Raw genomic sequence first — 18348 nt, 5'->3', positions numbered from 1 at the left:
TTATAATTACGATATTTCGTAGCCAGGCCATTAGATAGATGTAATGTAATTGATGACAAATACGCAAAAGTGAACAAGAGATGACAAAAGTTTTTTTAACATGGCCACAAGGGGATATGAAAAAAAATTATGTCCAAAATTTCCTAATTTTTTTATTGGCTGAATTAAAAATTAAAACCCAGAAAACAATACTTCAGCACCTCAGATGGAATAAAAGAAAAAGAATAGTTCTAGCTTTTTTCCCTCTTCAACCTCTCTTCTTTAGAATCCAGATCAAATCATTCTGAGACTATCACAAGCCACAGCTTCACTGATAACGAAATTACCTGAAATGAAGACATCATCAAGTTAGCATATATGCATTATACATGTGTATATATATATATATAGAAAGATTCAACCAAGAAGCTAACCTTTTATACTGTCCCCTAAGAAACAGCAAGGATCAGAGAGAGATGTGTGAGTGATGAATTTCATCGACGATGCTGAGTCTTTGGTTTCAAGCCGCGGACTTGGGAGCCTCGCTGCCTCTGATGACTCTGCTATAAGCAATCTTGAACGGTTGAGAATCATAAGGCCTGTTAAGCAAACTGATCGGCATTCTCAGTGTTTGTTTCCTGTTTCTCCTTCCTCTTAACAAAATGCTAAACGTCTTCTCGCCTTCCTCAAATTTCTTGTTTCCATTCTCCATTTCACTGCTAGCCACTGCATTCACATGATTAACAGAATCCATAGTTTCACCCGCAGTTGCCGCCACATCTTGCTTGCCTTCTTCCACACCTGAAGTGTCAATATCAGTTGGTAGAATGACGGTTGGCTCTAAGACAGTCGAAGCTATTGGCTCGGGAGCGATCATGTGTGGAGGGGAAAACTCAACGGGATGGCATGCGGGCCAAACCGTTCTTGGTACAAACTCCGACATATGAGGCCATGGGAACTGATTGGGATGGAAAGGACCACTGGTTACAGGATAAGTACTTGTGGGGATTGATTGAGTGTAAGGAGGAGGGTATACAAAGGACATAGGCTGCATCAAATTTGGAGTTGCAGGAGGTGATGGGAAAGGAGGAGGTCCGTGATGAAGAGTCATGTTCACTGGCCACGACGGTCCAATATTCATGCCTATTGGAGTAGGACGTATGATACTTGGAGGTGATGATGGGTTGAATGGAACAGCTGAAGCTGATAACTTCTTGTTAGGTAACAGTAACTCTCGCGGGGCGTCGCTGGAGTCTGTAGCAGAGATTCCCAGTTTTTCCTTCAGATCATCGGAATCAGCGGCCAGCTGATCTTTCACTTCTTGCTCTGTGGTGGAATGAATCATATCGGTTACACCTTCGTTAGCTTCAAGTACTGGTTCTTCCACCTGAATGCCCCCACCAGATTCTTCATTTTCATTCAGATTGTTCCCTTTGAATTCCACTTCAGACGATTGTAACTCTACTTTGATCTCTTCTTTGCCTTGAGGTTTGCTAGACTCTGCGTCCGCAGAAATTTCATTTTTTACCTCTTCCTCTGACACTGTAATCATCTGCTCATCCCTTGTAAGCTCAACCGATGTGCCCTCTTCAGAATTGTTCTCCTCTTGCTTATCTGAAGCTTCGGCTTGTGGAGCCCAGACTTGATACTTGGCAATGGAACCAGGTGGCGCCAATGCTACTTCCTTGTAGGATGGAGATTTTCCAAGACTTACAACAGAGTTTTTCGGGTATGCCTCATTTTGCACATTACTAGACAGACCAGATGGCACAGCAGGAAAAGCATCTGTCTTCAACCCATCTTCTTCTGATGTTTCAGCTGAAGTTTTGGGGTTTTCAGAAGACGGCTGCATTGATTTAACCCGATATGCCAAGGTTTTAACTACCTTCCTGCCAAATTTGGTGCCTTGAGTTGTCATACCGGGAGAATGATGATCTCCATAGTTTGCAGAGGACGCTGTACGCTTCTTCAGAACGTAGTATTTGGAGTTCGGCTGAGTAGCATTCTGGAGAACAGGGTTATCGTTATCAGCTTCAACATTTTTCTTCTGATAGGTATATACCTTTCCAATTGATGCTCGTCGTTGCTTCAGCCGGCGACCATATGATCCAGCAGATCTCGGTCTATGCACCGGCTGCCATCCATCTTCACTACCATCAGGGTGTTGTGTCTCAGTTGAAACTTCAGCAGATGTAATTGAATTACTATTATCCACAGTAGCCTCATCAATGACTGGAGGAGAAGGTGGTTCTTCAGCTGATGCAAGAATTGTCTCCTGATTCGCATCGCTCGATTGACCATCTTCCGATCCAGTTGCTTCTGTCTCCTCTTCAGACATTTCCTTTTGATTTTCCCTTGGGGTTTCTGCTAACTGTTCAGAAACAACGTTCTGATTGGATTTTTCCTTTAGCTACACAATAACACAGGTCCAATCATGTAAGCATTTTTAACCATTAAAGTGGAGAAATGTCGAAAGAAATAGAAGTAAAACCTTCATATAGCTCTTCCTCTTCGCTGCCACACTCTGTTTCCCTTTTGCGTTATGGCTTGGGTTGATATAGTCGAGTAGATCGGATACACTGCAAAACATTACGAAGCTAAGGATCTGCCCAAGGAGTAAACTAGATAGATACATTCAAACAGCACAGAAAACTTCTAAACGAGAAATAAGGAGATAATATGTAAGGAACTTTTCATCAAAAAAAATATGTAAGGAACTTGTTTGACCTTAGGTGGCCTTTGCTGGCTATAGACGCGTCAGGCTTAGGAGTACCATTTCGTGCAGCTTCCTGTTGTTCAAAAGCCTTGGACTCAAAGTATTCTAGCCAAGCAGCAGCATCCTGAAGAATATAATCAGATCGTCAGATTTAAGAATGCATACAATTGTCAGAAAGATGAATGATTTGCCTGATGGAATATTTTGGTTTTGTATATATACCTGAGTACGCAAATCATCTGGGCCCAGCTTTGCTCGGAGGATTCTTAAGGTTGTTTGCTCATGCTGAACACTTAAATGGTATGCTTCCATCAACGAGAGCGCAATGGCTATGGCATGGTAGCTAGCAGCAGTCTGAAATTTGACATAATTAGCAGTAATATATCGGCAAAAACAAATCAAAGTTCTTACAAAGTGATAATCCAAAAAAGACAGCATCGGGAAAAGAACCTGGATATGGTCAGGACCAAGCAACCTCTGATTACACTTGAGAGCTTTGTGAAGATACCTCAAGGCAACATGTACATTTCCTAGACCTTCCTCCATCATGGCTACATTGATGTATGTAGCAGCAGTGTTCGGATGAGATGGACCACATGTTAGATGTAAGAGATACAACGCACGCTTAACATACCTAACAAAAGCAAAAATATCAGGGTTTAGATGATAGAAATAGACACCCAAACCTTAAAACCTTTCTTTGAAATGAAAATTGGTAGCTTACTTGAGAGCCAGCTCTGTATGCTGAAGCCTATAATAGAAGACAGCAAGATCACCATAACTCTTCATTGTATCCGGATGATCAAGTCCAAGTTCCCTCTCATTGATATCTAAAGCCTTTTGCTGATATGTAGTAGCCTGTTTCAACAAAAAAATTTAGTTTTGCAATTGTCATATCGAAGAAAAATATCACAGCCTAAACTGTATATATACAGACCTGGTTAAAATCACCAGTGTGATACAGAACGACAGCAAGTAAACTGTAAGCTCCGGCTGTCATTCTGTGATAGGGACCACAAACTGCTACAAGCTTAGCAAGAGCCTGAGGGAGGGGAAAAAACAAAAGAGACGAAACAACAAAACAAATCATGACGCTTGTACAGAGAAACAAAAGTAATATGAAGAAAGAGCTGAGGAGTAGGAAAATGATTTTCAGACATGTACCTTTGTTCCATATGTAACTGCATCTTCAAGTTTTCCTTTGTCTAATGCTGTTTTAGATGACTCCAGAAGTTGTCTTCCATCAGCAGACGAACATGCTGCTTGCTGCAGAGATTTAGAATAGAAAGTCTTAACAACTATGGTTGATATATTATTAGAAAGAATACAAATTCAGATTAAAAAAATTGGTTGATACATTATTAGAAAGAATAAAAATTCAGATAGAAAAAAAATTAAATATATTTCATCTTCTCTATTACCTTATGCACTGGGACCAGATTGACCACATCTGTTTTTTGGAACGGTTCTGGGGACTCCATGTCAAAATCCCTTGGAATCAGCTCAATACCAACCTGAGGACATATACAATTTAACACAAAACATGAACTTTCATTCTAATATTTGATTAGCGACTAGTTATAACAAAGTAAAATTTTCTGGTTAAAGCATTCATTGAATTACCTTATGGCATAATCCACGGAGAATGGCAAACTTTCGTAGATCCTTGTAACTGAAGGCATTGAGATCGTAGTCATATCGTTTCTTCAAGAATTTCTCCAACCACCGGAAGATAAGAGGATGCACATTCCAAGAGTTTTCCGCTTCAGTTTTTGGAATCCCAAGCATCATGTTCAGAGCAGCAGCTACTTTTGCAGCTATTTTGTCAGTGTCAGTAGCAACAGCAGAAATCACCGCCTGAAGGATATGCTTAAGGGCTCTAACTATCATCTCATGAACACACAGAGACTGTACATGTGACAACTTATCTGAGAGCTTAACCTGTTGTTACCATAGATAACACGTGGATGGTTATATATGATCATTCATCTTCAGTAGATTCTAATAAAAAGAAGTTAAAACAAGGCTACTTACGACATATCCTAAAGAGCGCATCCGAAGACCTCTTGTGTGCATAAAATCAGTTAGAGTCCGGCCATCGACTGGGGAGAGTTCCAACGAACCAAAATCTGCAACCTGTATTGAGCAATTAATACCAAACACATGATGTGTTATTATCTTCATATTAGCAATAGACAAGACTACAATAAACTTTTAGACTCATTTACCAGCTTCGGAATAGCGACTTCAGTATAATACTTTTGTGCCAAGTCGACAAGTTCTTGCAAAGACTGAAACAAATATTCTTAGTTACCACAAAATAAGTAAATGAACATAGAGAAAGGACTGGAGGTTTAGTGTAAAAACCTTGTCGTGAAGTCCAGTATCTGACTCTTGTAGGCGAGTGAAGGCTGCTTCAGACAACAAATTCTTCAGGACAAGCACATTTTCTTGAGCATTCTTCTCGGCGTCAGATTGCAAAGTTGCAGTTATTGCAGCATTATCAGCCTCTGAAGAAGCCGTATCAACCTGAGATGATACTGCAGTCTGCTGCGCCTTAGGGCTGCTTGCGTCTGTTTTTTTCTTGTTGCTGTTGAGAGACTTAAGCGGCTTCCCAAGCCCTTCAACCTTGAGTTCATTTTTAGACTTTTCGTTGGTTTGTTTTTTGTCCTTTTCCGTATTCTTTTGATCTTGTAAATGCTGTATCCAACAGGCTCCAAGTTCCCACCTCATGATATTATCCCTGTCTATCTCTTCTTCCTCAAGCTTAACAAGACTTTCCCCCAGCATTTTACTTACAAATTCTCGGGAAGATGTAAGCTCATCATCCTGTTGCTGATGTGTTTTCTTGTTCTGCTCAGGAGAGGATTTATGGAGAAGGAATCTCAAACTGTAAAGCACCATGAGAATAATTAGTCAGGTAAGTAACTACACAAGCTAAAGAGACAAAAGGATGAATGTTTTTTCCCACTAAGTAAAAAATGATCACCTGTTGATGTTTAGAGCATTAGCACCACCTTCAGGCTGTTCAAGGAGGTCAACAATTTGAGAAGGTGGGCTTAACTTCTCATTCTCCTTCTCTATTTTGACAACAGAAATGTAACCACAATACTTAAGGCTTATAGTTCCTAAAGTAGCAACATCCTGCGTCCATGAACAATTGTTAAACAATGAGTAACAAATATTAAACATGGAAAGTTATATAAAAAAAAAAGACTAACATGAGCAGCAGTGTTCTCATCAGCTGTAAGTCCCTTGAGAAGGTTCCGTTCCATCAGCTTCGTTTTATCCAAACCAGTGGCTTGAATTCCGTCGATTTTTGTATCCACTTGGCTACTTGCATTGGAAGTATCCCTCGTAACCGTAACACTCAAGTCTCCAACTGTCTCGGAATACAGCACTTGAGAGTCTTCAGCCAGAACTGGGTCAGCCATTACTTTCTGAACAGCCTTGATGGCTCTGAAAGTGGCGACATCAACGAAGAGGTTGTGAAGGAGAAACACTTTTCTGTCTCTAAGTTGCCTCTCCTCTGCTGTTTTGCAAGGCATCGATGCGATAAAGGCAAATTCGTTGGCCCACGGAACCAAATCGTAGCTGCCGTCTCTTCCTTGACCACCACCATCCCCTCCCCATCTCTCATCCTCGACAGGGAGAGGCGGAAACGCTGCTGGTGACTGCGCTGCAGAAGGCGGGATGAGCCATGTGTTTGCTCTAAACCCATAAGGAAGATTCCCAAACTGCACATATAGAGATTAAACGCTCTTAAACTTAACAAAACCCAATTCAACATCGGCTAAATCTTCATTTCAGAGAAAAATAAACATACCTTGTTGCGCTCCGAAAATGCTTTCAGAAGATCACTGTAAGCCTAAACATGATTAAAAAAAAAAAAGGAATAAGCAAATGGATTTTCAACGGTAAGAGAGGCGAAATAAAGAAGTTACATTATCGAAGGCTCTACTAATTTGTCTAAGCAAATCAACAAGATTGTGACATATGATTCTTTGTTTCCCGACGCTGTAGAATCCTTTTCTGCAGCCTTCGACATGAACGAGCTTCCCGTTACAAAGCTTCACCTGAGACCAAAGTTCACCAAAACGCAAACGTTATCACCAAAACGCCGACTGCTACATGGAGAAACCAACCAATTGAGATAGAAGGGAGAATGATCTTTGCGCTTACATCGATGGAGAGAAGATGATCATCCGCCGCGATATCTTCGGTTTCCCGCTTCGCCACGAGCCGTACATCTATAAACATATACAAATCGATTGAGAAAATGGACATCGAATTTAAGGTTAGAGAGGGAGATAGAATCTTACATTGAAGAGGAGGAGTGATGTGAGCGAGAGAGAAAAATTCGTAGAAGCTTCCGAGCTTAGGGAAAGAGTGACTAGTCTCTCCGGCTTCATCAACCACCGCATCCTTCGGCGCAGGAGACGGCGGAGGCGACGTTTCGGTCTGTTTGGGATTCTTTCCACCTCCCTTAGCCTGCGCATTTTTCACCGAATCGGATTTCTCCGGCGACGGACCGAAGCAAGTAGTACAGGCGACGACGTCAAGCAGCCGTCTAACGTGCGCCATCGCTGTGGCTTCATCAACCACCGCATCCTTCGGCGCAGGAGACGGCGGAGGCGACGTTTCGGTCTGTTTGGGATTCTTTCCACCTCCCTTAGCCTGCGCATTTTTCACCGAATCGGATTTCTCCGGCGACGGACCGAAGCAAGTAGTACAGGCGACGACGTCAAGCAGCCGTCTAACGTGCGCCATCGCTGTTCCCTCATTGTAATCCTCTGAAGAAAAAAAAAAAAAAAAAAAAAATTGCAAACGTCACCTGATTAGAAGAAGCGCGAAAAAAGCTTATGTGACGCCGTTTTGGCATATAATTAATACGACATCGTTTATGTGATTTCACGTTTTTTATATCCGTTACGGCGCGTTAACGGCGTCGAACTAAAAACGACCGTCACGTCAAACTGTGAATTGTGATGCACGATGGAACTTTACCTTCTGTTAACGTGAGAACACACGGCTTAAGCGCCGAAACATCCACTGTGTCTTTTAACTGCGATCCTCTTACCTGTAACGACAGACATGGATTTAGTATTACAGTACAATTTTTACTCCTTTTATACTATTACTATGATTCTAACTTTTAATTTTCTTTATACTATTCCTATGATTTAAGCAGTGAAAAAATAACTTATTCTGGTTACATTTCTAGTTCCAGAAAAGGGAAAGAAAAGACAAAAACTAGCAATTTTTAGGCACAGTCACACTTAAAAACATTTTTTTTTCTCAGACGTTAGACAAAAGTCTTTTTCATTTGCTTTTTCCTTACTTTGGTATTCAGATCCTATGAGATTCCCCAATAAATATGAATATCTCTGGACCATCCAACATTAACAAGTAACCAACCATAAACGAGAAAGTGATTTAGAAACTTCCACTCAAAATATCATTCATAGTTTTTTTTACCTCATGGGAGAGAGAATAGTTGGTGACATGGCTGGTGTCGAAGTTAACGGATAAAAGCCGACGAACATCTATGATCCTGTCCGTTGATATGCCCTGTTTTCAGACATACGTGTTTCTCTATTAAATCTACATTTGATCATATTTTCTTCTAGGATAATAAACATGCGTAACCTATGCCTGGAATACGGCTTATATATACCACTGATATTGCATCATAGAAGAAAACTGTCTAACAAATTTTCGAGAAAATATGAATATTAGTTATACGTGTTTATTGACGATAATTTTGTATATATACACATGTTATCGTTATACATATTTCACTGTCTGTATAACGTCTACGTAATTTATTTACCAAAATATGAAATAAATGAATTAGTTGATAATCTAATTTGTGTGTTACACACAGTTTTGTATTTATATACACGTTCAAATAATGATAAAAAAAATTAAAAGATAATTCTAAGTCAATTGAAAATGATTTATTTAGAAAAAAACAATAATAATACAGCATGTATAACTATCAATTTTTATGGTAACGTGTATTCTTTCGTACCTTATCCCAACAACAACAATAAAATCAAAGAAAAGAAAATCGACCATGCACATTGGGAGTTTATATCAAAAGCAAAACATGAAACATATTAAGATAAAGTTTCAGAATTATACAATTATACAGTCAAGAAACTAATGTAACAGAAATCAGCCGGGTGCATGAAAGTGTTAAAACAAAAAAAATAGAAAACGGGTTGTAAGTTAAAAGTTATAACGAATTTCACAAAGAAATCGCTACCAAAAAAACAGTTGTTAACACGCAAGAAATATGAGAAATAACAAATCAATTCGAAAATGATGGGAGGAAAATAATCACACGAACCTTCAAAATAGCCTCCGTCTCGTCCGGAAGGTTCACAATGACATCCACCATAACCGGAAGAACTGCATATAAACCGTAAACCATGGTTCATATGTAAACTATAATTTAACTATTAATTAAAGGAAATTAATCAACAGCTTATTTTTTTAATTGAAATTCATATAGATAAGGTTTCACTATTGGTGATACCTTTCTCTTCCTTCTTCTTCTTGTCTCCTTTTGTCTTTCCACGGTTGTTCTTGGGAGCCATTTCTCGAGATTTTTTTTGTTTTTTACTTTTATTGAAAGAGAACCAAATAAACTGAAAATAAATCGAATTGCTTAGTTAAAACTTAAAACAATACCATTGTCTGACATACAAACAAATGAGCAAATTATATGTCCATAATTTTATCCAAATCATTTAAACTGAATATAATACAGTTAGCTATGTTATCTGCTGATATAACACAAACTTAAACATGAAAAATAATAATCAAAGTTCGGTAGTTACCGAGTGATAGGTAGAGCAGTAGCTTAGTTTAGTGAGCTTTTCCACCAGCGAAATATGAAATCTAAAAAGTGAATGGTAAAAAAATATGATAAGAAAGAGTTATGTGAGAGTTTAGCAGTGCGAAGAAAAACTGAAGCTGTAAGCTTTCATGGAGGAAGGGTGTGAGAGAAAAAGATAGAGATAGTAAAAGTTTTGCGAGTGATAAGGAAGCAAGGGCGGAGATTCAATAGTCAGATGGGTAGGATGGCATTTTATGGACGTTCGTGGTATTTTACCGTAATTATCTCCTCTTGAAAGGGTATATTAGTCTTTTAGTCTGTATTGAATTTTGCTTCTTCTTTCGGAATGATTTATTTCCTATTTTAGGGCCTTTTAGCTATTAAATGGGCCTGGAGGGAATTGTCTTATTTCTTTCTTTTTCTTATCATTCATTTGGGGACTGCTCCTTTCCATTTTGATATACCCACCACACAGAATCACTAAATTTTCACACCCTCTTAGTCGGAGCCGTTTTTGAATATTTAATTTTAATTCAAGAACTTGTAACTTATAGCCATTCTATTATTTGAACAAGAAATGGTAAAATATTTTTACGTGTTTTTATTGTTTAATAACTACTACATAACACAATTTAATTGAATATTCTTAGAAATCGAGTTATAGTAGGTATGCATATATGGCTCACCAACACTGTTTCAACTTTCAAGCTTTTTCCAAATGCTGGTTTGAAAAATCGCCACTAAAATACATTTAGTGTTCAAAAATTCTCTGTCTTTTGTCTTATTAAAAAAATATGTATAATTTTAATTAACAAGAATGATATATTTATAAATTAAATATACTTTTGTGTGTTCGCATATAATTAATCCAGACAAACACAAAATATGTTTTTTTTTTATCAAACACAAAAATATGTTTTGGTAAGCAAAATATAACTGAAATAGAGGTATAATAATTTTATAGGAAAAAAAAAGATTTTTATGTGAAGAAAGCGCAGGCGAGATTGTCGTCCAGTAATGTAGGCAATGGCAGGTCACAAGTGGAACGAAGAGACAAGAAGCGGGACCACACATGGGTCCCATATAAAATGGGTGCTCCGACGAATCACAACCGCTCAAAATCTTAATCCGACTACAAAGGCGACGGTGCAAAATGGAGCACGTAAAGCTGGCTCCTCCCATGATCCACTTAGAGACAGAGATATAACCAAAACGAAATGGCCAGTTTGTAGAGAAATTCCTTGAATATAAGAAGGTATTTATCGTCAATTTCTGTGAATATAATTATCGATATGGCCTAATCTCCGATGAACAGTCGCTTAAAATTAATATTTACTCTACTAGAGTTTCTTCTGGCATTAAACTAAAGTAATTACAAATCGTCTGAACATGAAAAGGAACAAAATAATTTGTAAACTTGAAGAAAATTTATACATGTTCCTAAAAGATGCGAGGTTGTATAAACAAGATTGAAGGATTGGGCCCGCTAATAAGATTGGGCCTCTTAACTAAACCGCCAGGCTTATGTCGGGTTCGTTCTTATTAGTTATTTCTCCTCTCCCTTTTCTTTTTGTCTTCTGAACAGAACGTCTCAGAACAGAAAAGTGCGAACGCCGTCGTGGTTCTTCTTCCCGACGTACTTCACCGGCGAGGATCTCCGACCTTCCTAAAGGTATTACTTACATCATTTTTTTTTCTTCCAACTCTCGCTTCTCTCCTCTTGATCTTCGTCGAGCTTTCAATTAAGAATTTTTTTTTTTCGGTATATGCCTGTGAATGGAATTGGTGTACAGTCAAGTGAAGCTTAGGGTGGTTTCTTAGCTCTGATTATTTAGGTATTGTGATTTCTCCGTGGTGATCGAAGAATTAGGTTTACTCAGGTTTACGTTTCGTATGTCGATTGAATTGTTAGGATCAGTAAGAAGTAACTCTAACAATGCAGGAAGGGGCGCAAATTTCAATTTTGATCTAACAATGTCAGACTCTGGAGGAGAACCCAAAACATCTCAGCAAGAAGAAGCTTCTCAACCTGAATCTCAATCTCAATCTAAACAAGGTACTTATCTAACTTGTGTCTCTGTGTTTCCTCTTCTTAGCTTTAAATAAAATTTCTCTTTTTTTTTTTTTTTCTTTTTCCAGTTTGCACTTTCTTCAAGAAGCCATCTAAAGCTAAAAACCTAAGGAAAAGACCTGCGGCTGATGCAGACGAAGAAGACGCAGATTCCAAAAGCGAAACCTCTATATTGAACAACCTCAAGAAAGCTGCTAAGCCCGACAACAAGCTGTTCTTCTCCTCTGGACCGTCCAAGACCTCTTCCACGACAACGGGTGAAGCTCCCGAAAAAGCCGTCGTCTTTCACTACGATTCATCCAAGGAGATCCAGGTTCAGAACGACAGTAGAGCCACCGCGACTCTTGAGACCGAGACCGACTTCAACCAAGACGCACGAGCCATCCGCGAGAGAGTTCTCAAGCGAGCTGACGAAGCTTTGAAAGGGAATAAAAACAAGGCTTCCGATGAGAAGCTCTATACCGGAATTCATGGATATACTGATCACAAAGCCGGGTTTAGAAGAGAGCAAACCATCTCCAGCGAGAAAGCTGGAGGCTCACATGGGCCATTGAGAGCTTCTGCGCACATCAGAGTATCCGCTAGGTTCGATTACCAACCTGATATCTGCAAGGACTACAAAGAAACTGGCTACTGTGGGTATGGAGACTCGTGTAAGTTTCTGCACGACCGTGGAGATTACAAACCTGGGTGGCAGATAGAGAAAGAGTGGGAAGAAGCAGAGAAGATTAGGAAGAGAAACAAAGCTATGGGTGTTGAAGACGAAGATGATGATGACGCTGACAGTGAGGAAGACGAAGATGCGTTGCCCTTTGCTTGCTTCATATGCAGAGAGGCTTTCGTTGATCCAGTTGTGACGAAGTGCAAGCATTACTTCTGCGAGCATTGTGCTCTCAAGGTATGATGATGAATTTATTTAAGTGCCAGTTATGATGATTATGCGTGTTTGGTTTGTGGAAACTAAGAGGTTTTTGGTTTGATGTAATGATGCAGCATCACACGAAGAACAAGAAGTGCTTTGTGTGTAACCAACCAACGATGGGGATTTTCAATGCGGCACATGAGATCAAGAAGAGAATGGCTGAAGAACGGAGCAAAGCTCAAGGATTGTGAATTTTGTTTGTTCTATTACAAGCCAAAACTTACTGTCTCATGTTTGAGGAATGCCTTTTGTTTGTTGTGTTCATCGGCCTACATACTGTTATGGTCCTTTACAGATCAGGCGAGGAGTTTCTTACGTTTGATACTCTTGTTATCCAGCTTCCTAGTAGTCATCGTCAGAACTGTAATAGTCGTTAAACTTAATATCCTGATTCACATAAGCTCTCTACTCTTTTGGACATGTCTAAGACCTTACTTTACGCGCAACAGAAGTTAAGGTTCCTGATGCGCATGGAGGCTGTGAATGTTTGTTCTTTTTCATCAAGTAGAAAAACCTGCGGAACTCAAAACTGTCGAGGCATGTCTCCCATGATAGCAGAAAAAAATGAAATGTTCAAACCGATGGTCAAGTACCTATTGGCTGAATCAGTCTAAAACTTGTGAATTCTGAATTATTTCTTTCGGCGAATTGGCTGTGGCGTAGTGTAGGCTGGAGAATCCATGTCTTTGACTGAACGAGAAAAGAGACCATTGGTTCGGTGGTTGTGGATAAAAGGAAAAAGGAAATTACATTTTCACGTTTTTCTTTTCTCTCTTTCTTAATTCGCTTGCACAGATTCTCGAATCTATTGGCCGGCGGAAAAGCTAATCAAAGTGACCAAAAAAGTAGATTTACAACGTATATCAGTTTCAACAGAGACGCCACAATAAGTGAACATGAAAATAGTCAGACAGTAACGCCAATAATAAAATGACACGTAAACATTTTTCCTGTAGTTTTTTTTGGATAAAACATTTTTCCTATAGTTTGACCATATTAAGTTGTGATGTCGCTGTTACTAAAAAAGAGAGGTCGTTTTATCATGTTTAGCATTTACGTGAAAGCCATCTTTGTCTGCCTTCATTTGCATGCTTAATGCCCAAAGCTGGTCATAGATTCCTATCCGATAAGGTTACTGTAATTATCATCAACTACCGCTCTTTAATCTTATAAGTAATGTACTATCACTTAGCACTAAAATAGACGAGATAGTGAGTTTTGTAAGCATAAATAATATACGAATTGAAAACAACTCGAGTTATAGTTATTTATGTTGGCTAAAATGGTGACAAGATAGAGAGATTCTTATATCTCAAACCTTAAACCATAATTCGTAAGTTGGGAGATAAGGTTATCATTTAACTTTAGTTATCGTAGGAGTGTATATGTTTTGTTTGAAAAAAGAGGGTCAAGATGGGTCCTCTCTGAGAAAAGAAAAGTTGAAATCACTAATTATAATACTTTTGCATAAATTACTGGTTTGGAACTTTGGCAGCGTGATTAGCGTTCTCTGCATGGTATTTTAAAATTTTAATCTTGTTTACTTGCTCTTAATCTTTCTTTTTTTACTTCCTCGCCCCTCGGTTCCCTTGAGCATGAACATGAACACTGAAAAAACATGTTATTAGGAAGACGGTTCCCGAATCCCGACCATTCACATATGACAATTGGCTCATCAGCCGTTTTCACTACGAGATTTAACAAACCAGAAGCTCTCCCCACGTAATCACGAATTAATCTTCCAACCGATATTCACAAATTCTATCAGAGTAGTTTTATTAATACGATATATATGGTATTACCGTAACTAGACATGCATTATCATAATGCAATTGATATTTTTAACAACTAAATTCAAGGTAAAGAACAACATGAATTATATTTATTATGGTTCGTCAAGACATGGGACCCGATGCATGAAAAAAATCTCAAGTTCAATGTATGAACTCTATCCTTTTACTTTTGGGAGTTTAGTATATATGTGAAGACCTACTAGCTAGAATATAACTCAGCATATTCTATTTACTCTAACTAGTATACCAAACAATGCACAAACCCATCGATATAACACATTAAAAAAAAAATTTGGTATGCGTGCATCTTACAAAGCAATTGATGTTTATGTCTATGCTTGGTTAATTATACATAAAATCAATCAAAAGACTAACAATTCAATAAAAAACAAACTCTAGTATTATAAACACTATGCTCTACTTCTATTTTTTATTTTTATTTTATTTTTGAGAAAGGGAAAAATATCTGATTTTTTTTATATTAGATTAACAAAATATCTCTAAAGTTTTGAAACGACCTTACCTCATCATAACAAATAATTTTCGAAGCATTGGTTTGTTTTTATTGGGGTTAGGTCTGAGAAAGTCATACTAGAAACAACAGTTGATTAATCATTTGTTGTTTTGTTTTATTTAAAGAAAAGCTATTAGAAAGATGGGAAAAGATTAATAAACGAGTGAAGGAGAAGAAGCTAAAGAAAAGAGTTTAGGCACACAATAATAAAGGATATAAAATGTCGGTGGGGTTCATTGATTATTGGGGGAAAATATTAAATTTAATGCTTTTATTTTCTTGCATACAGAAGCATCTTTCTTTCGTCGCCCTTATATTTGGTTTGTTTTCGTCTAAACATCCATTCACTTCATAGATTCCCTCCAAGAAAGACAAACAGAGAGAAGGAGAGAGTAAGATTCTAATCGGAAGAAGATATGGACGGAGGCACGGAGATGTACGGTGGACTTGAGACGATGCGGTACGTAAGGAGACATCATCAACATAGCTGCAGAGAAGACCAGTGTACTTCTGCTCTTGTCAAACACATCAAAGCTCCTCTTCATCTCGTACGATTTTCACTAAATAGTTTCTGATTTCTTGAACTTGGTCTGATATCTCTCTATATAGTTTTTTGATTAGTCAGATTTTTTTTTGGCCTCTGCTTAGTTTTTCAAAATAAAATAAAATTTATTGGAGTATATGTAGGTGTGGTCAGTGGTGAGGAGATTTGATGAGCCGCAGAAATACAAACCATTTGTGAGCAGATGCACAGTGATCGGCGATCCTGAAATAGGCAGCCTCAGAGAAGTTAATGTCAAATCTGGCCTCCCTGCAACTACAAGTACCGAGAGACTGGAGCTTCTCGATGAGGATGAACACATTCTCGGTATCAAAATCATTGGTGGTGACCATAGACTTAAGGTAGAACGAATATTCAGTTCTCATAATATGTACAGATTGTGTTTAGAGGAGAATGAGGGATCTGAAATCAAATGTTTATGTTTCTTTGCGCAGAATTACTCTTCGATTGTGACAGTTCATCCAGAGATAATTGAAGGAAGACCAGGAACAATGGTGATTGAATCGTTTGTAGTTGATGTTCCTCAAGGAAACACAAAGGATGAGACCTGCTACTTTGTGGAAGCGCTCATAAGATGTAATCTGAAATCACTGGCACATGTTTCTGAAAGATTGGCTTCTCAGGATAATATCACTAGCTTCTCAACATAATCAATGGAGGAGGAGGAGGAGGAGGCCAGTGAAAGTGAAAGTATGGATTTTGTGTGTGATATTATTATTCATCAGGAATTTATGTTTTGGTTTGGTCTTATGTAGAGACTTTCCAAGATGCGTGTGTTTGTGTGTGATAATGATCCCTCAGTTTCTTAGAAGATATATTCTCCAATGGTGAAGAAGTTTTGATGTAAAAAGTTATATGTCTTCGGGTGGTAGTTTGTGACTGTTGTTTTATTTGTAGATACTCTTGTAAAAAAGAAAATAACGTAAATGCAAACCTATGTTTATATACTAGTATAATAGATGGAATGAGGAGTTGCTAATTTGGTTATTTGATAAGAATGAAGTGGACCTAATTCGAAACATCAGACTGCCAGTATCTAATATTAAGGATAATATTTCTTGGGTATACACTAAATTAAAGATGGAAATTATTCTGTCAAGAGTGGATACCATCTCATGAGGAATATAGCTACTGGCCAGATCGAACTACGGTTTCTTCAGATAATGTTAATGAAATCGATTCAAAGCTGATCAAGTGTATTTGGAACTTAAAAGTAAGTTCCACCAAAAATAAAGCACTTCTATTGGAAATCAGCTCACAATGCTCTCTAATATGTGTCAAAGATGTGGTCAGGATGAAGAAACAACCAACCACATGTTGTTTCAATGCCCAGACAGCAAAGAAGTTTGGGAGCTAGCGCCACTTCAGGTGATAACTTAACCAGAAATACTTTGAACCAAAATTTGCAGGCTAAGAAATGGGCTATTCCTAATATCATAGGAAAAGCTAGCTGTTTCTGATTTCAAAGTCTGGTGTGAAACTTTGAATGAGGAGGATGATCAAAATCTCCGACATATTCATTGATAGATAGGCAGCAAAATGAAACCCAGGCGGCCAGGCAATAGCAAAATCGTTTGATGAAGTTATTACAAATACTAATGGCCTTTTGTTGTTTCACAGATGCCTCTTGGATCTCCCCAACACAACACGATGGAGCCTCTACAATGAACATGGGCAAATGCTTGTAAGCGGGAGATCAACTACTCGGCCCACCAACTCTGCACTAGAAGCTGAAGCTAAGGATCTCAGATGGGCAGTCTTACAACTAAAAAGACTTGGCTATGAAGAAATATACATTCTGTGGAGGCTCATCTGAGTTGTACCAGACTATGCAAAAGATACAAAAGAGACAAGGAGAAACAGGTTGGAAGCAGTCGAACTTTTTAATCATTATCAGCTAGCGATATTCAACAGCTTTGTAAAGAATGTCACTTTTGTTAAGATCTCTCGGAAAGCAAATATCGTCATGGCTGACAAGTTAGCTAAATATGCTAGAACAAGATCCCAGAATATGGTTGTATCATGGAACAATGATGTATTTTGATTTATATATATGAAGTTCATTTGACGGGAAAAAAAAAAATACTCGATGCGAGTCATATATAATAAGATTTGAATTTTAGGAATTAATATTCTTGTAAGTATGGTTATAACTAATATTTATATCTATATTTATATGTTTGGATATTTATTTGATTCTCGATGCGAGTCATGTTTGGTATCAGTTTTACGAATATAGCAATTGAGCTGGTCCATTCGGGTTCAGGATTCTAATTTTTGGATCAGTTTTCTGGATGCTGATATTATACGCAATCCTAATCTTTATCTTGATCGTCATTGTTCTTTTTCTTCTTCTTATTTTGTTTTTGAGAAATCTGCAAAGAAATAAAATTTTGATTATGAAACATATATGTTGAGAGTGTTTGTCGATTATGTGAGTGAAAATTATATTCTCTTTGTTAATCTCGCTAAAATAAAAATATTTAGGAGTTCTTTTTAATACAATTGGATATTGTTTAACTTCTAGTTTGAAATATAAATTCCAAATTTTTTTTTTTTTTGAACACAACATACTTTCATTCAATCTCAACTCGTTCGGTTACAATAAACAGAGGGAGTAAACCATCATCTTTGATTAAAATGATAAACTATAATCACAAAAACAGATAAGTAGGATAGTTCTTCATGAGAAAATGACAGCGAATTCAAGACCAAGCTCAAATGCGTCGATAAAACTTTCATGACCCCTTCACGACCGGAAAGCTGAGAAATAGTCACAAGTGACGTTAACATCCAATCTTCACCTCGGAGAATCGCCGAAACGAAACCCGTTGCATCTTCAGGCCCCAAACGAACCGCTACGCAAGATAGCAAAACGGATATATATATGGATGGACACTTCCATTTAATGTTTGGAAGGGAAACACTCCTTAACAAGGAGGTA

The 18348-nt window shown here is 38.0% G+C and overlaps 3 protein-coding genes across 5 annotated transcripts; 2 read left to right on the top strand and 1 right to left on the bottom strand.

Moving 5' to 3' along the window:
- Positions 1–115: 115 nt before the first annotated feature.
- Positions 116–9758, bottom strand: LOC106294410 (protein TSS). The gene is made up of 26 exons (XM_013729962.1): positions 9544–9758; positions 9240–9351; positions 9051–9112; positions 8174–8266; positions 7703–7775; positions 7298–7488; positions 7018–7111; positions 6878–6945; positions 6640–6771; positions 6522–6563; positions 5917–6432; positions 5685–5839; positions 5063–5585; positions 4924–4986; positions 4730–4831; positions 4319–4636; positions 4117–4209; positions 3860–3961; positions 3633–3737; positions 3420–3553; positions 3146–3329; positions 2918–3049; positions 2707–2819; positions 2471–2558; positions 414–2389; positions 116–326 (listed from the first exon to the last, which is right to left on the bottom strand). The coding sequence occupies exons 2-25, from the start codon at positions 9298–9300 to the stop codon at positions 500–502; spliced, it is 5334 nt and encodes a 1777-aa protein (XP_013585416.1). The 5' UTR covers positions 9301–9351; positions 9544–9758; the 3' UTR covers positions 116–326; positions 414–499.
- A 1287-nt stretch (positions 9759–11045) lies between these two features.
- On the top strand, positions 11046–12946 carry LOC106343311 (zinc finger CCCH domain-containing protein 1). 3 transcript variants are annotated; one of them, XM_013782486.1, is made up of 4 exons: positions 11046–11214; positions 11485–11598; positions 11682–12511; positions 12607–12946. In XM_013782486.1, exons 2-4 carry the CDS (start codon positions 11517–11519, stop codon positions 12724–12726), a joined length of 1032 nt encoding a protein of 343 aa, XP_013637940.1. In that variant the 5' UTR covers positions 11046–11214; positions 11485–11516; the 3' UTR covers positions 12727–12946. The 3 variants fall into 3 exon arrangements, with proteins under 3 accessions (XP_013637940.1, XP_013637942.1, XP_013637941.1); XM_013782488.1 differs by having other exon boundaries at positions 11114–11214; positions 11455–11598; XM_013782487.1 differs by lacking the exon at positions 11046–11214 and adding an exon at positions 11275–11377.
- A 2165-nt stretch (positions 12947–15111) lies between these two features.
- On the top strand, positions 15112–16362 carry LOC106292768 (abscisic acid receptor PYL9). The gene is made up of 3 exons (XM_013728422.1): positions 15112–15390; positions 15530–15745; positions 15839–16362. Exons 1-3 carry the CDS (start codon positions 15259–15261, stop codon positions 16052–16054), a joined length of 564 nt encoding a protein of 187 aa, XP_013583876.1. The 5' UTR covers positions 15112–15258; the 3' UTR covers positions 16055–16362.
- The last annotated feature ends 1986 nt before the right edge of the window (positions 16363–18348 follow it).

This window comes from Brassica oleracea, chromosome C5 (assembly GCF_000695525.1).
Source record: "Brassica oleracea var. oleracea cultivar TO1000 chromosome C5, BOL, whole genome shotgun sequence".
Classification (NCBI taxonomy): domain Eukaryota; kingdom Viridiplantae; phylum Streptophyta; class Magnoliopsida; order Brassicales; family Brassicaceae; genus Brassica; species Brassica oleracea.
This window is presented reverse-complemented; position numbering and strand designations above follow the sequence as displayed.

Excerpts from the sequence above, each read along its gene's own strand:
- LOC106343311 (XM_013782486.1), top strand. The coding sequence starts at position 11,517 with ATGTCAGACTCTGGAGGAGAACCCAAAACATCTCAGCAAGAAGAAGCT. Across the intron at positions 11,599-11,681 it reads TCAATCTCAATCTAAACAAG|TTTGCACTTTCTTCAAGAAG; the intron begins GTACTTATCTAA and ends TTCTTTTTCCAG. Across the intron at positions 12,512-12,606 it reads GCGAGCATTGTGCTCTCAAG|CATCACACGAAGAACAAGAA; the intron begins GTATGATGATGA and ends GTAATGATGCAG.
- LOC106294410 (XM_013729962.1), bottom strand. The coding sequence starts at position 9,300 with ATGGCTCCCAAGAACAACCGTGGAAAGACAAAAGGAGACAAGAAGAAG. Across the intron at positions 4,987-5,062 it reads ATACTGGACTTCACGACAAG|TCTTTGCAAGAACTTGTCGA; the intron begins GTTTTTACACTA and ends TATTTGTTTCAG. Across the intron at positions 3,330-3,419 it reads CATACAGAGCTGGCTCTCAA|GTATGTTAAGCGTGCGTTGT; the intron begins GTAAGCTACCAA and ends TGCTTTTGTTAG.
- LOC106292768 (XM_013728422.1), top strand. The coding sequence starts at position 15,259 with ATGGACGGAGGCACGGAGATGTACGGTGGACTTGAGACGATGCGGTAC. Across the intron at positions 15,391-15,529 it reads TCAAAGCTCCTCTTCATCTC|GTGTGGTCAGTGGTGAGGAG; the intron begins GTACGATTTTCA and ends GAGTATATGTAG. Across the intron at positions 15,746-15,838 it reads GTGGTGACCATAGACTTAAG|AATTACTCTTCGATTGTGAC; the intron begins GTAGAACGAATA and ends TTCTTTGCGCAG.